Source organism: Urocampus carinirostris, chromosome 14, assembly GCF_059441175.1.
Source record: "Urocampus carinirostris isolate Australia breed hairy pipefish chromosome 14, RoL_Ucar_1.0, whole genome shotgun sequence".
Taxonomy (NCBI): Eukaryota; Metazoa; Chordata; class Actinopteri; order Syngnathiformes; family Syngnathidae; genus Urocampus; species Urocampus carinirostris.
In genome coordinates this window covers 25,778,371-25,794,800 of record NC_142362.1, presented here as the reverse complement: position 1 = coordinate 25,794,800, position 16,430 = coordinate 25,778,371, and the positions used below count along the sequence as shown (strand labels likewise).

Sequence of the window (16,430 nt, the reverse complement as noted above, 5' to 3'; positions counted from 1 at the left end):
GCCAAAATGGACCTAAAAATGAAGTTTGTTTTTGAAAAACCCCAAACATGCTCCTGAAAAACATAGTGATGATGCAAAAACGCTGCATCTTTCACGTCAAATGTAGTGCGACCATTGAGTAGCTCACTTATATCAAAGTAGCTGCTTATTTTTCATTCAGGGTTCGTGCATCTTTTTTATGTCCAAATTCAAGCAGTTTTAAGCACTTTCAAAGCAATTTTTTAAGGACAATTTGAAGCAGAAATATATCCCCAAATAGGTTTTGGGTAAAATATTTTGTGAAACTTACATTTTTAGCTATGTGTGTGTCTGTGTACCTTTATTATAAGGCTTATATAAAGCTTTTAATTTTTGCAGATCCAAATAAATGTTTTTTGTTTGGTTTTTTTTTTGGTTCAATATGGCTCAACATTTCGAGTTGCTTACCCTTGGGCTAAACAGTCTTCCCGCTTATTATTATTTGAGATTACAGTAGTGATGTGACAAAATCTATAAATACAAGATTCTATAGTACTCCTGTCAAAAGGGTTTCTTCTTTGTTTTCAGTGAATAATACCGTGTTTAATTGTATAATAATTATTACAAAAATCAAGGTTTGCCGCACTTAACAGAATATCTTTATCGTGTGCATAAAATATGAAAAAAATACTAATGTAGGAATTTTAGTTTTTGGTTTATGGCCAAGTGCTTATCCAATTGCGTATTTGGTTTTGGCCCAAATGTTATTTTACTGTGTACTTATAAACACTTTCTAATGGCCTAATTTTAACTTTAAGAGAAAAACCTATTGAATAAAAGCGCATTACAAAATTTGTTCAGTAGAGCTTTGGTGCTTTCATAACAATTTTGTTACCTCTATTCTTCTGCTCCATGGCCAATTGCTTTTCAAAAGTCTCGCGGAGTTCCCTCTCTCGGAAAAGCTCCATCTTCAGTTCTGTCTTCTCCAGCTGAACCTGCTTCTCTTGAGCCCGCGCGTTGTCGATAGCCACTTTCAGCAGGCCCTGCAAAAACGTTCACCAGCAAAGTCAAGATTCAGATTCAAGATTTTCTTTATTGTCATTGAAAGTGAAGTTCTCAACATGAAATTTTGCTACTCTCTGTCGCCATCTTCTGGCTTGAAGTTATGATCACAACTCATTACTCATCCCTTTTCGGCATTTTTGTGGTTTATGTTGGCGTCAGTCCAATTGATACAGGCCAATTTTACTTTGATCATTTTTAGGCTACAAAAATAAAATAAAAATACAAATAAAAAAATCACGGAACGAGCATGAAACCGCCACTCTACCCCCCTTTCCTGCTTACCAATGTGTTGCCACTCCTGGAATAGCAATGCTAAAACATAGTTCAAAGCAGATAGATATGGTGGGAAACATATATATATACAAATGCTGTTTAAAAATAATTAAAAGTTTGGGTGCACGTTATAGACACGATTTTACACTATATTGTACGCTATAGTTCTGCATTTGAGCAATAATAGATCAGTAGAAATCCTAAAGTGTTGGTTGCGACCGGAACTAGTATTTCACAAAAAAATATTTAAACCTTGAAATTCAAACATGTTCAATGATTTCAAAGCACCTGTGCAAACCCCTTATGAACAATTATTCTGACTATGTACATAAATTTGATAGTCTATGATTTTATAGGTTCCACTGCCCTCTTTATGTCAGAAGTCTGTCAAAAAAAAGGCTACGTGCCACGTTGTACCTGTATGTTGGTGAGGAGAGTCTCTATTGATGAAAGGCCGTCCGGGAAGAGGAAGGGCGAAGGGAAGCCTGGGGGCAGAGTCGGTCCTGCTAGCGACAACCGTTCGTAGCTGTCTCTCGCTGTTGGCGTGCACATCAGGTTGTCATCTGCAAATAAAGTCAAAATTGTTAGGGTCTGGTGCACCACCTCTCACCAGGGGGTTCTGAGTGGTTTTGTAACGGGGCAGAAGTGTGTCCAATATCTACACACCTGTCTTTACATATCCTCAGTCTTTTACAATAACAATATTTTGGACAGCACATTGGGTCAGTCATTTTCATTACACTGCCATGCTAGGTCTGTTTTTATTTTGTTTCTGCTTTTTTGTTTGGACACTTTTAAACTATTGTTTGTCACTTTCTACCTCCTTTTGCTTTTAAATACCATCCCTCTTTTTGAGCACCCATGTCTCCAGGTCGTACTTCTCCAACATGGGTTCATCAACCCCAAAACCTAATAGAATGACCTGACCACTAAAAGATCAATGAATAGGCTTTCACATCCCTGTCCTGACAGCAGTTTTGGTTTCTTGTCTCAGTCTCTTGTTTGTGCCTAGGTGCTGTCTCAGTAGTAAGTAGAATACCCCTTAGCGGCGAGGAGAAAGCCACTAGGCAGCGCCTGGTTACTTACCTCGTCGGACATGGTCAAGGACCTTTAGCCGGCCCATTGCTGGAGCCACTGTAAATGTATTTTTTTGTTCTTTTTGTCGCTTTTTATCTCCTTGCGTTATTAGATACAATCTCTCTTCTTAAGCAGCCCTGTCTCTAGCTCCTGCTTCTCCCTCATGAGTCAATCACACCCAAAACTTAACAAAAATAGTATTAATATGAAAAAAAAGCAAGTGCAGCAGAAGCTCTAAAGAGGAAAGCCCCTGAGGCAATTTGATAGTGTTTGATCTTACAGGTTCCACTGGCCTTTTTTCCCATCACCTGCTCTCTAATAAATACTCTGGCAGTGGCCCCTGTGAGATTCCATTGTATTGCTTTTCCTCAGCATTTCAGAGCAGAGGGGGGCAGGTAAAAGCTATCAAGATGGACATAAATCCCAGCTCCCGCCATTTAAGAGATGTCATGTGTACTACAAAATGGCCAACAGACCCGCCCGCGTGGGCCTCCCGGGAGGCTGACGTTTCTTTTGTGCTTGTACGAGAGCGGCTGTCCGTCAAAGCCGTAATGACATCATCCACCTCTCGTCGCCAAACGCAGGGCGAGAACCCTACCATCTGCTGTTCAGCCTCTGAGGAGGACGAAGACGCTAAGACAGCACACACATCAGGGCTGTTACTTTCGTCCACCTTGAAAGGACGCCATTCGATACACTACGTCACTGCCTTAGGTGAAATCAATGCAAGTATTTCTGTTCTCTCACGTTTTTTTAAATGATAAAATTTAAGTACTTGTGATATTTTTTAGAATACACCAACCCCTCGTTTTTTGAGGGGGTTGCATTCCAAATAGGTCCCTCGATAATCAAACCCACAAAGTAGAGACCTTCGTTTGTTAATTAGCTACTGTTTTATACTGTTTTTAAACCAAAGAACCAACTCAATTGACAGACTCAAACACAAAATGTAACAAAATTACTGTACTTTGTTTTATTTTTTTACAAATAACTGCTGTTTTATGAAATTTGAATTAAAGAAAAAATCGTTCTATTTAATTGCACAAATGTATTGATTCAGGACACAATCCACTTTAACCTAGGTGATATGTTGTTCCCGTCATGTGGACATTATTGGAAAACAAACATGTGGCATTAAAAGAACATTCCAAAAAAAAACAACATAATAATTACTGCACTTTCTAATTTATTTTATTTTATTATATATCTATTTTTTTTTACGAATAACCTCTGCACTGTGAAATTGTCCTTTAAAAATAATATTTTTACTAATAGTCTTTTATATGAAATATGACTGGTTGACCAACTTGAGCACTTGTGCAGATAGAGCAGGTTTTATTGGAACCCTGATTTGTTTTATTTTAAAACAGCAACAAAAAAGGGTTCTGTGCTGTTAAACGGTAAGAATTAAACCTCTGGGGATGGTTTCAGTATGTTAAATCAGCATTAGATGGCAGGAGTGGCTTTGATCAGATCTTTGTCCAACATCAAGAAAGCCACTTGGCGCACTTAAATATATCCGGCGAATGAGTGTGTGTTGGCAGCCAGATATGGCGAGTATCCATATTGAGGCGATGTCGTCAGAGTCGAGCGGTATGGAGAAATACCAGAAGTTAACTCATCTAGAGAGCTTATTCCTTACACCCCAAACGTCGTCAAAAGATAATAATAAGATAACAAAGTCCCATCGTCAAGGTCTGGTTGAAGAGGGATGACAATTCGTGCACGTCAGCAAGATCCCGGTCGCCTGAGGGAACGTGATCGCTATGGTGACCAAAACCGTGTGATCGCTGGAAACATTAGGCGCTAAGAGGTTCTGTATAGTTTTTGGTGTTATCAACAATGCAAAAAAAAAAGGACCTAAGTGAAATTTCAGCTTAAAATATATCCTCTCCCAAAAAGCTGTTTTTCTCTGAAGCTATATGGGAAAGTAGTATTTTCAAAACACTTAGCAATGGCTTTTGATATGTTCTATGACTATAAGCCTTCGGATATAAGTAAACATGGCAAAACTTGGCTGGCACTTAACTTGAGAAAAATGTTGGGCATTTAATGAATAAGCAAAATTGCATTACCCTCCTGAAGCCACTAGAGGTACTGTTGGTTCATTCTGAATGAGTTCAACTGGTGTGGTTCCATCTAAAATCCCTCGGCCTTGGTGGAGGTGCATGCTAACCAAGTGCCACCGCAGATAGAAATGTGGACTCCAGTGTTTGTGTGATGAGAAATGGTGGAAAAAGCAACACCCGCTTTCCCTCCCTCCCTTTCCCACCAACCCCCATCAACATTCAAGCGATGCCAGCCAAGAACCGGGAACAGCTGGTGCTACATTAATTAGTTTAAAGTATTTATTCCACCCATCCTCAGAGCAGATTGAGCAAAAACATTGGAGATTATTTCGAGCATCTGCAAAATGCCCTGGAAACATGCCGAACGCCAAAAAATGGAGTGTTAGGATTCAGGGTTTAGGCTTGTAATTTGGATTTTGAGTCCACCTTCTCTGCGGAGGGAGTGGTGAAGGTCCATAGAGAAAGAAAACAACCTTTCTGCTTGGAATTAGGGAGAAAAAGTTTTGTTTGTGTGATTAATTAAAAATTGACTAATGCATCATAATATGGTGTAAACACCGTGCAAAGGAATCATTGAGTTGTCCAATTGAAATAGAACGTTTGTTTTTTGCTTAAGTTGCAGAGAGAACATATTTTTGTTGTCAATGCACATTTGGGCAGTCCTCCAGAAGATTAATGAGTTTCAAAACGTTTTTTCTACTTATTTAAAATGACTACTCTAAAAGTGTATGCACGATGACCAGCAAGCTGAGAAAAAAACAGATTTTGACAGGATGTAAGGTATAAACCCCAACGCCCGCCCAAGCACAAAAAAAAATATATATATATAAAATGTAATGATTGAATATAGTAAAGATACTGTATAGTAGTTATCCCTGGAACTTTTAGCTGTTTTGTCATATCTTGGAATATTCATCCATTTATTTTCTGCGCTGCTTATCCTCATGAGGGTTGTGGGGTGCTGGAGCCCTTCCCAGCCATCCTCAGGCAGTGGGCAGGGGACACCCTCAACTAGTTGCCAGCCAGTCGCAATATTTTGGAATGTTATTATTTCAGTTTAGGGAGGCACGGCAGGTGGGTGTCTAGCAAGCAGCCCGACTGTGCGGAGCTCTAGGGTTTGATTCAAGCTACCGCAGCCTCCCCATGCGGAGTTTGCATGTTTTCCTTGTTCCTGCGCGGCAAATTGATGGATTATTTTATTTTGTAAAAACATTTTTTATTGCAGGGACTTTGTGTCCATCAACTGAAATTGTCTTGTTGGCTTCTGATGCAGCGGATTTCACAGACAATTTTGCAAATAAACATATATTAAAATTATTACTAGCATGAAAATTGCTTCACTAGTTAAAATTATTTATCAAAATGAAGAATTTTAGTTTATGACTGATGTAATTGATAAAATGACCTATATCAAAAATAATAATCATACTTCTGTAAAAAATAACTTGCCAATCTATTAATTGGACGAAATGTGGTATAATTATCTATTATTCTTTTTAAACGCAAGGATCCTACATTTTACAGCCATCGCGCAAGTAGTTTTGAAACTATGTGCGACCTTATTCTTTAGGTTTTGGCTTTGAAAAAAACATTACACTTTCCAACAACACATTCCATTAAATAAACAACATATTACATAATTTGACGATTGGATGTATTGAAAAAATATTAGACTTTACTTTGTAATATGAGGGGTGGCTTTTTCCTGGCAGTTTATACCTTGTTTATTACAACAATCAAAAAACAACAACAATGTTTGACGTGCACGGGCTCCATGTCAGTTTATGAACTGATTTTAAGTTTTTTTTTTGCTAATATACAAAAGTGTGTGTGGACTTGCCCCCTCATGTCTTTCTATTTTAATTGCGCCCCGTGTTCCTGCTCAGAGCCACTCGAAAGATGCCGGTCGACTATAGATTCCAATAGCCAAAAAGAAATCCACAGGTTCAGAGAACATTTTCCATTTGGGTCCCAATGCAGTGGAATGCTCTGCTTTCTGAGATAAGATCTGAAACCTCAATGAAAGTGTTTAAATCTAAAATTAAGGCACACTTACATTCAATCGCATATTATCGCATACGTTGGTTTTGTTGTTCTTGGGGGGCAAGGACGAACCTTGATATTGCATGTTTGCATGAAAAATCCCCCTTTTAACTGTACTTTGCTTGTTATCGGTCAAGACTTTTGGACAGGAACCTGCCATCCGGACTTTTTGCATTATTTCTGTTCTTACGTATATATAATGTTGACATTGACTGTGTGCTTTCCATTGATGCGGTTGAATCATCCATTGCAGCCTGGTCATCCAGGAATGGGGATTAGGTCATGTCAGACCCCATCTGAAGGTTTCTTATATTCCTCATGTTTAGGTTTTGGGAGTTTTTCCTTGCCCTCATGTGGGTTTCAGATCAGGGTAATTCATAATGATGGTCTGTGCAGCCCTTTAAGACTTTGTGATTAAGAGCTATACAATTAAATCTGACTCGACTTGTTAAAATTATTGCAGGCCAGTGATGTATTGTGGAAACACACCAAAAGGTATGAAAAGAGGCCTTCTGGTTTTACAAGTTGTTTCTGCCTTTCAACATCATGACCCCTCACTTGTGCTAATTTATAGTTGACAAACATAATGCAAAATGATTAAACTGTGATAACAGATCTGCACATTTTATCACATAATTTATTGAGATGCCAGTGGATCCAATTCTATCTGGATTCTAATGTAGTTTTCAAAAGGTGGACCCATTTGGTCGCTCGCGGCACTGTAAACTGCCTTGCACGCCTTTGAGAGTAAGATGAAAGGCCCATTTCATCTCCATAAAACACCTAATGAAAGATCAAAACACCACAAGTTGGCCAGCGCTTACGTTGATATAGCCATTGCCCACCCTGATAAAATCACCATGTCAACGAGGGACGCTAGCGGACCTCTGGGAGAGTCGGCTCTGTAATTGATTTGTACCGGTGGCGCTTTGTCGTTCTTATTCCGAGCTGGCGTTAATCATAAATCACGGCTTTAACAAACTCTGGCGAAAGGCTTTCCGCCGGAACCCCCTGCTCGACACAATGTTGGATCACACGGAATATTTGATGGCTTTGTTGCAACAGGGAAACAACCTGTCACGCCGCGGAAAAGCAAACAGCACTGTTTTGCGCGACAGACTCTGACGAGCTTACAAGCGCCTGTTGTCAGATATCGTTTCCACCAAGAGGAAAACAATCCAACGTGATGAAAAGGGAAGAGGAAATGTCTTAATAGAAGTCGAATCTTTAACCTGGGCTTCCATTCAGGACTAAGGCTGTGGCAATTAGTCGACGTAGTTAACAAAAATCAATAATAGAAATAGTCGAAAATAAATTCCATTGCCATCTCAGGTCACCAACATGTTTTTTCTAACAGAGGAAAGCATCTTTAATGAATAAAATCTCTGCTGAGAAATGCTCCTGCGTTATAGTATCTCTGTCTCAAACAGTAACATACAGAAATGATGGGTCAACATCAAGTACGTAGACCAAAACTTCAAAACATTGGCATTTTGGCCTGGATACTGCAAAATAAAATACTACTGGCAAAGTTTGCAAAGCAGACCATGCATATAATGACACTACCTCAGTGGTGCAGGAACTTTTAAAAAGAAAGCAAATCAGACAGTTGAAAGAAACGGAGACGGTATTCAAGCCAATGTGGTATTGCATTGTACATTTTACTCCTGTCTATTTTGGTATAAAAGAGAGCTTGAGCCAGACTGCGCGTCACAAATGTATTTGAAATGAAATGTATGCACTCTGAAGAACAAAAGTCAATTGATAAAATGTTAAAAACGGCAATGTCTGGATTTAAAACCATTTTATTTTAAACTGTTGAGAAACGGCAAAGGTGGGGTGCGTCGTTGAATTAACAATGCCCAACATATTTCAAAGAGCCCTTATGGTTTAGTTTCCATTGCACGTATTTGTTTTTATCTTACTTTTATCAGACCTGTTTGGGGCGGAACACATTCGGTGTGAGGAAAGGGGGCTCGGGGGAGTGCTTGAGAGAGACGTTATGCTCGTCCCTGCAGTTTTTTTTTCATTTTTTCTTGTCAGTGGAGTGTACAAATGGTAAAAGTAAGAAAAGGCTATCTTCTAGTAAAGTCCAAACGCCTATCCAAACCCCCCAAAAAATAAAAAAGGAGATTTCATTCGAGCACATCTAAGAAATTCATGTACCTGAGCACAAACCATGAATCATGAATTAAAGCCAGGATGTGGGGGTGGAGAGTAAGAAACCTTTAAAAACTCTCACCCCACCTTTAAGTTCTTTTGTTACAGACTTTGCAATTGACCACTAAATGTACTTCACAACATTTACTTAACATTTGTTTCCGTACTGTTCTAAACATATGGAAACATAAGTTGGCCTGGAGATTGACGGGCGCCACCGTGCTGTACTTTTCCAAGACACACCACAGGAATGGTGCCCCTACAACTCTAGTGGTAAAGGGATCTAACCAATCAACCAACAAACCAACCAACATACCAACCAACCTACCAACCAGCCAACCTACCACCCAAACAACCAACCAACCGTTCTACTGCTGCTAATGAGCCGGTTGTTGGTCAACAGGGATAACAAGTGTTTACTTGATTTGAATCTATTATTAATTTGTGTCTTCCTAAAAAATGACAAAGGTGCTTTTTTGTTATGGATTTATGTTTTTAATGACTGCGCACTGTTTAGGTAGGACATTTTGATTTATTTTTTGTATAGATCCGCAGAATTTTCAATCTTTGAGGCCGTCATAAATATTATAATTTGCCACATAATAAAATCAACATCATGCAATTTAATTGAATAGTTATTCGATCGTTTGACTAATCCTTACGATAGTCGGTGACTTGTCAACTACAAAAATTGTCGTTAGTTGCAGCCCTTTTCGGCAAACACTTCTTGGATGCAAACCCTGGCAAGTGGTGGCATGTTTATTCCTCTCAATTGCTTCACGGGCACAGTCTTCAAACTTAATTACGCCAAGCTGAACTTTTGAATCGTGCGCTCTGTTTCCAGGTGATATGTCTGCGGAGCTGTTGAGGCTGCCAGCGGCAGCTGCAACATCGGAGTATGGGCCCAACGCCGTGAAATACCGCCTGCGAAAAAACAGGCAGGTCACCTCGACCCCCCACTCCGCTCATCCTCCCCTTCCTGTCACCAATAACATTTCACGCACAACTGTTTCGCTGGATAATAGGAGCCACAAATAAAAAAACGGCAACGCTGTAAATACAATGCATTGTGAATGAAGCGCCATAATTTAAAAGCTTGCGCCGCCGCCTCCATAACTCCCTCCTTTCTCCATCTTCCTGCTTTGAATAGCTGCAGAGGGAGTCCTTGACAGCGTGCAAGCGGTGATGAATTACCTATCCAGTTAATTTTTTCATTCCTTCACAGTTGTGCTGCTAAAACACCACACCAGGCATTGACTTGACTATAAATACATACATAGAAAAAAAAGGATACATGCCTAAGTGTAAATCACATAGATGGCTTGCAGGGTTCTTACACCATTTTCATGGTCAAATTCAAGCAAAGTGTTGGGTAAAAATAACAGTAATGTGTAGCTTACATTTTCAGTTGCAGGAAGTTTTCCCATTACAATTTACCACTAAAAATCACAACCTTATTTTTTTTTGCATGGCTACATTTCCATACGCAGTCTTTGCACTAGTAACCTTTAATGTTTAGGGGTAGCATCACCTGTCCTCTTGATGGTAATAACGCTGCATAGGACAATGCCATACAAACAACGGCCAGCCGCCGTTAATCTTGAAGGAAGAAGAAATGCAATGGCAAAGCAAAACCTACAGAGAGCAGTGGGGATTCATTTTAGAGCAGACTTGTTGAAAAATATGGCAACTATTTCAAGCATTTACAAGCAATTCACCCGGAATTCTAGCACTATGTAATCGCTGAAAACACAACATTAAAATTCAGGCATTTTCAAGCACTTGTATGAACCCTGTATTTAAAAAACAATTTTTTTTTAAAAACAAAGTATTTTTTAATTAGAAATGCCCTTCCGAATGCTGTTTTGCACAATAACATTTTGCGGAATGTACTGTAAATTAAGCAAAAAAACTGCATTGCACTGGATTCATTTTTGTTTTTTCGTCATCCTGATAGACACACATTAGAATCTGCAGCGAACCCAGAGAAAGAAAACCTTGGGAAATTCATCCGCAATCGCGGGATAAATAGCTGTAATTGACCTTGGGAGTTGAAAATGTGCCATATGTTTCTGGTTCCTGTGTTTGAAAGCGACTCCCTCAGGACATTGTTGAAGCGGGTAGAGGGAGGTGAGGAGGAAAAGACAGACAAAGAAAGGAGGGGAAAGAGATGAGGTGGAGGAGGATAGTTAAAAAGAAAGCGAGGAGATGAATGCGTCCGTCGCGACAGCAAGAACAGAATGATTGAGATAGTGACAAGAGACGGAGAGAGGCCGGGAGTGAGGGAGAGAGACGGGGCAAAGGTAGACTGGGCAGGGCCAGTCAGAATGATATATTGACAGGTGAAGCTTTTGTCCTTGCGAGCGCCGCTCCTCCCAGCAAGGGAACCTTCCAGAAAAAAGCGTCAGCTTGTCAGCACAATATCCCTCACTGCGCAATTACATTGGATTTGCCTAGCCTCGCAACCTCCTTCAAATGGACCAGTTATGACCTCTCGGACACCCATTAGCGGTTAACGCGTGCTGATTCCACCTGCACTTAAAAGCAATGGATTTGGAAAATCTTGTCAAGGGGAATCATGTGTCTGCAGATGCTAGTGCAAGCAATGCAGGCAGGAAAAGAGGAGTCACGTGCAATTTCAGCACTTAAAAAAACATGAGGCTTGCTTATCTTGCGATCGCCGTCTGCACTTGAAAGCGTCTAAGTAGGCTAGACTGGACGATCGGGCTAAACGGACGGGTTTGAGCAACCATGCTAATCAGATGCCAAACAGATTTTGCTCACATCAAAGCACCAAATACATATTCTAGTAACTGCTCAATTAGGTTCCAAGAGTGAGCAAACATACTATTGTCGCATTTGAGGATAAATCGCTAAATTTGGTCAAAACACTAACACGTTCATGTCAAGTGTACAGTAAGTTTTTATTCAATGTGTTTTGAGGAAAAACAATTATCACTCGCACTTGATTCATAGGTTGGCTGTCCATGTAAATTATACTCAATGTTTACACTAAATGAAAAGCCCACAAAAAAAAAAGACGAAACTAAAATTTTAATTATACTCAGTGTATAAACTAAATTAAAAGCCCACAAAAAAAAAGACGAGACTGAAATTGGTGCACATTTCTGTTAACTAATGAATAGAGGAGGTAAAAACGTAGTGATACATTAATTTAGTTTTTAAAATTGGACACCTGCAAAGGATATTGCATATAATGCCAGTTATTTATATCTATTATTGCTGTTTGATATTAAGACTATATTGCATATTTAGATCATTGTCGTTATGGGCCAATAGTCTCATCTCATCTCATTAGCTGCAACGCTTATCCTCAGTAGGGTCGCGGGGGTGCTGGAACCCATCCCAGCAATCATCGGGCAGTGGGCAGGGGACACCCTGAACTGGTTGCCAGCCAATCGCAGGTGGGCCAATAGTATTGGTGTTTATTGATTTCCGCACTCTTTAGGATTTATTTTTGATATTTCATCAAAAGAAAGGCCTCAGGGAAGGGCTATTAAAAGAAGTTGGAATTTCTTATCTGAGGGTTTGGTCTTCCCCCGTTAAAAATGCATTGACGTCTTCTCTTAAAGCTTACCAATGACTTAAGTGTTGTTCATATGATTTCCTTTTGTGTGTATAATCTATCAATCCATCTATCTACCCTGGTCATATCCCACGAGAGGGGTGACTGACAGCAGGACAACACATACAAATATAAATAAAATATAAGAAAATACAAAGAGAAAAGGGGAAAAGGGAAAAAAAAAAAAAAAAAAAAAAAAGACAAAAATATTTTGGACCATGGCCAAGGCAAACACCCAAACAAGTTAAGCACCTTGGCACCCAAGTTGGTCATGCTTTCGTCCCTCCAGATGAAACAGGACACAAGAAAGCGGCCGTGTCACTCGGGTCAGGGTGACATAACTCACTCTTCTGTTCAACAGCAGGGCCCGACAGCTTTCACTGGTTTACCCCTGCCACATCATACAGGTGCCCTGCCCATCCCTTAGAACGCGTCCAAACATCCCACTAGTGTGTATAGTATTAAGCATAAAGTTTTTTTTTAATTGCAACTGCCTGCTTTATAACACTTTTCAAACTAAATACTGGACTAGATTACAATGTCTTTAGTACTTGCGAGTGTCTGTAAGGAACTCTGATTCAAGAATAAGCTGATAAAGTTTTGCTTTACTTCCAAAGTGAATAAAGTAAACATGCTGATGAATGTATGCGAAATACACAAACACAAAACCATTAAACACACACGCACAGATCCTAATGTGGCCTCATCACATCGAAGCTAATTTCCTTTTCATCACGGAGAGAGGAAAATGAGAGTTTGCCTCATCCCTGCTGGGGGACAAAGTCAAGGGCCCCCGGTCGGGATTGGGCTCAATTAACAGGTAACATTTGGTGCTTGCTCGCTTATCGCAGCATGAAAATCAAAACGCTGTATTTTTTGTCCCCTCATCCCCCTCCTTTTTCTATCGCTCGGAGATGAAATCACTCAGTGCACAAAGCCATTTAGAGGGAAGGAGGAGAGAAGGTAAGAAGGATAATCAGGCTGGCCACTGGGCCGTGTTTTGCTAAATGATTTCCAAAACATTACTGCGCACGGGCATTAAATTAGTGGCGGCCCACCTTAAAATGTTGACATTTAGCGTGACTTTTTGGAGAGTGACACCCTCATATTTTTCTCGTTGGATATCATTAAATCTCAACTGCCCTATGGCCGTGCCATTCCATTAATAACCCATTCCCACTGTTAACTCCTACCCTCCCTTTCTTGCTGGCTGTCTGGCCACATACTTAAAGTGACGACTACATTGCTTTTGCCTTAATAGTTAATCAAATTGCATCCTCGGGGCTGTGAGAAGAAAGAGACACAGATGGACATAGCAATAAATCCTTTGGTGTCAGGGCCGTGACAAAAGACGCTAACCAGAAGCTCATCAGGCATTGAAAAGAAAAGTTATTTTTTTTATTAACTAGTGTTTTAAAATATTTTAGCATTTCTAAATAGGGTTTTGGCCCTGAGAGTAGGCTTTTAAAGCATTTCTAGGATTTAGGGTTTACAACTAGGGTCAGTCTCAACCTAGGGTTGAAAGCATTCTAAGGGTTTCCTGCTAGGGCTCCCCATCTAGATCTTGGACCTAAAATCAGGGTTTTAAAGCATTCCTAGGGTTTTCTTGCTAGGGTTTACATTTCGAGTTTGGCCCTATAACTAGGATTTTGAAGCATTTCTATGGTTAACAGCTCTGTTTTCAACTCAGGTTTCTGTCATTACCTAGGTTTTTAAAGCATTACAAGGGTTGCCTGCTAGGGTTCCCAAAATAGATTTTGGACCCGATATTATGGTTTTAAAGCATTCCTAGCGTGTCCGCCTGGGTGTCCACCTAGGGTTTGGGCCTTAAACTAGGCTTTTAAAGCCTACATAGGGTGTACTATTAGGGTTTTCCAGGTGGGATTCAGGCCTGAAACTACGGTTTCATGCTAGGTTTTCCCGTTAAAGTTTGGCCATGAAATTTGGGTTTTAAAGCATTGTAAAGGTTTCATGCCAGGGTTTCCCATTAACGTTTGGCCCTGAAACTCGGGTTTTAAAGCATTTCTATGGTTACCAGCCTAGTTTTTAACTCCAGTTTCTGTCTGAACCTAGGGTTTTGAGTCATTCTAAAGGTTTCCTGCTAGGATTCCCCAACTAGATTTTGGACGTGAAATAAGGGTTTAAAAGCATTCCTTAGGTTTCAACCTAGGTTTCCACTTTGGGCCTGAAACTAGGGGTTTAAAGTATTCACATGGTGCACTGCTAGGGTTTGGGCCTCAAACTAGGTATTCAAAGCGTTTTTAGGGCTTCTGGCTAGGGTTTCCAACTCCAGTTATCCGTCTGAAACTAGGGTTTTATAGCGTTCTAAGGGTTACTGCCACGATATTTCCACCTGGGGTTTGTGCCTGAACCTAGGGTTTCAAAAGCATTCCGAATATTTCATGCTAGGGTTTTCCACCTAAAGTTTGGGCTATGGTTTTAAACAGTTTCTTGGGTTTCTGGTTAGGGTTTTCAACTATAGTTTTGTCTCTGAAACTGGGGTTTTAAAGCGTACTTGGTTTTTCCAAACATTTTCAACTATGGTTTAGATCCTGATCCTACACGTGTACTAGAATGACAATAAAGTAGATCTGAATCTGAATCTGAATCCGAAACAAGGGTTCTAATGCTTTCCTCAGGTTTCCTGCTAGGGTTTCCAACTAGGGTATGGGCTTGAAACTAGAGTTTTAAACCATTTCTAAGGTTTCTGGCTAGGGTTTCCAACTCAGTTTTCTGCCTAAAACGAGGGTTTTAAAGTGTTTCTATGAAATCTAGATATGGTTCCCAACAAGGGTTTTGGCCTGAAACTATTTTAAAGCATTTACGGGGTTTCCTGACCGGGTTTATAGTGTTTGGACCCGAAATAAAGATTTCAAATAGTCTCTGAGAGCCACACCCTCAACAAAATCGTGCATCAAAACCGATATATGGCGGCGCCCTCTATGGCGGCGGCTGGATCTGCTCCCGACAGTTTCTCACATTCTAGTCAAAAACCCCAATCTTCGACTCAGTTTATGAGGGCGAACAAAGACAACTCTAACTGTAGATTAAGATACGATCGCAGTTTTTTGCTGGATATGCGAACATCCAGAAATCCAGCGCAAATTTCGACGATCACTCTGGAGTGTTTACTTAGCCTCGGAGTGCTACGTCAACAGAACACAGCGGCCTACAAAGCAGCGAGTAAAAGTGGCAAGCGGAAGCGCTGTGACCGGGGAAGGAAACGAGGTTGTCGGGCCGGGCTAACGGCTCGGATGAAGGCTAAACCCTTCAAAACGCCTCTACCATCCATTTTCCTATCCAACGTCCGCTCCCTGGACAACAAACTGGACCATTTACAATTGGAATTCTCATCGAACCGCGAGTTGACGAACTGTTGTGCTTTAATTCTGACGGAGACATGGCTCAACTCATCTATCCCGAATGACGCTGTTAGCATTGTGGGGCTAACTGCTTTCCGCGCCGATAGAAGCGGCGAGCTCACCGGCAAAAGAAAAGGTGGCGGTCTATGCATTTATACAAACAACAACTGGTGTAGAAATGCGAAGATAATCTCGAATCACTGCTCACGAGACATTGAACTTTTGACGGTGATCTGCAGACCCTTCTACCTACCGAGGGAGTTTAGCGCGACCATCATTACTGCCGTGTACGTGCCCCCCAGCGCTAATACGAAGGAGGCAATGGACGTTCTCTACCGAACTGTGAGTGAACTGCAGCATGCTTACACCGAGTGCATTTTTATTGCGGCGGGGGACTTTAACCAGGCCAATATGAAAACAGTTCTCCCGCATTTCCATCAGCATGTAAATTTTGCTACAAGAGGTAGGAACACATTAGACCTGGCCTACACAAACATCAAAGGTGCATATAAAGCGGCCCCCCGCCCCCACCTTGGCTCATCAGATCACCTTTCTGTTATGCTAATTCCAGCATACAAGCCCCTGCTGACCAGAGAAAAACCTACAGAGAAGCAGGTGAGGGTGTGGTCTGAGGGGGCAATGGAGGCACTACAGGACTGCTTTGATTGCACTGATTGGGACATGTTTAAATCGGCTGCCACTTACAACAACAAAATAAATATAGACGAGTACGCCATTTCTGTGTCAGCCTATATCAGTAAATGTGCAGAAGACGTCAGCAATACCAAAACTATATGCACCCGTGCCAATCAGAAGCCCTGGATGACTGCTGAGATA

At 40.7% G+C, this 16,430-nt stretch overlaps 1 protein-coding gene across 4 annotated transcripts in view; it reads right to left on the bottom strand.

The window, feature by feature from the left end:
- Window positions 1-16,430, bottom strand: part of dachd (dachshund d) — a 217,061-nt gene that overhangs the window by 18,075 nt on the left and 182,556 nt on the right. For all 4 annotated transcript variants that reach the window (XM_088352750.1, XM_088352753.1, XM_088352751.1 and 1 more), the window contains exons 7-8: window positions 1,714-1,859; window positions 854-1,001 (exon numbers count right to left, since the gene is read on the bottom strand). In XM_088352750.1, coding sequence (XP_088208876.1) covers window positions 854-1,001; window positions 1,714-1,859 — 294 coding nt within the window. The remainder of the gene's footprint in view (window positions 1-853; window positions 1,002-1,713; window positions 1,860-16,430) is intronic.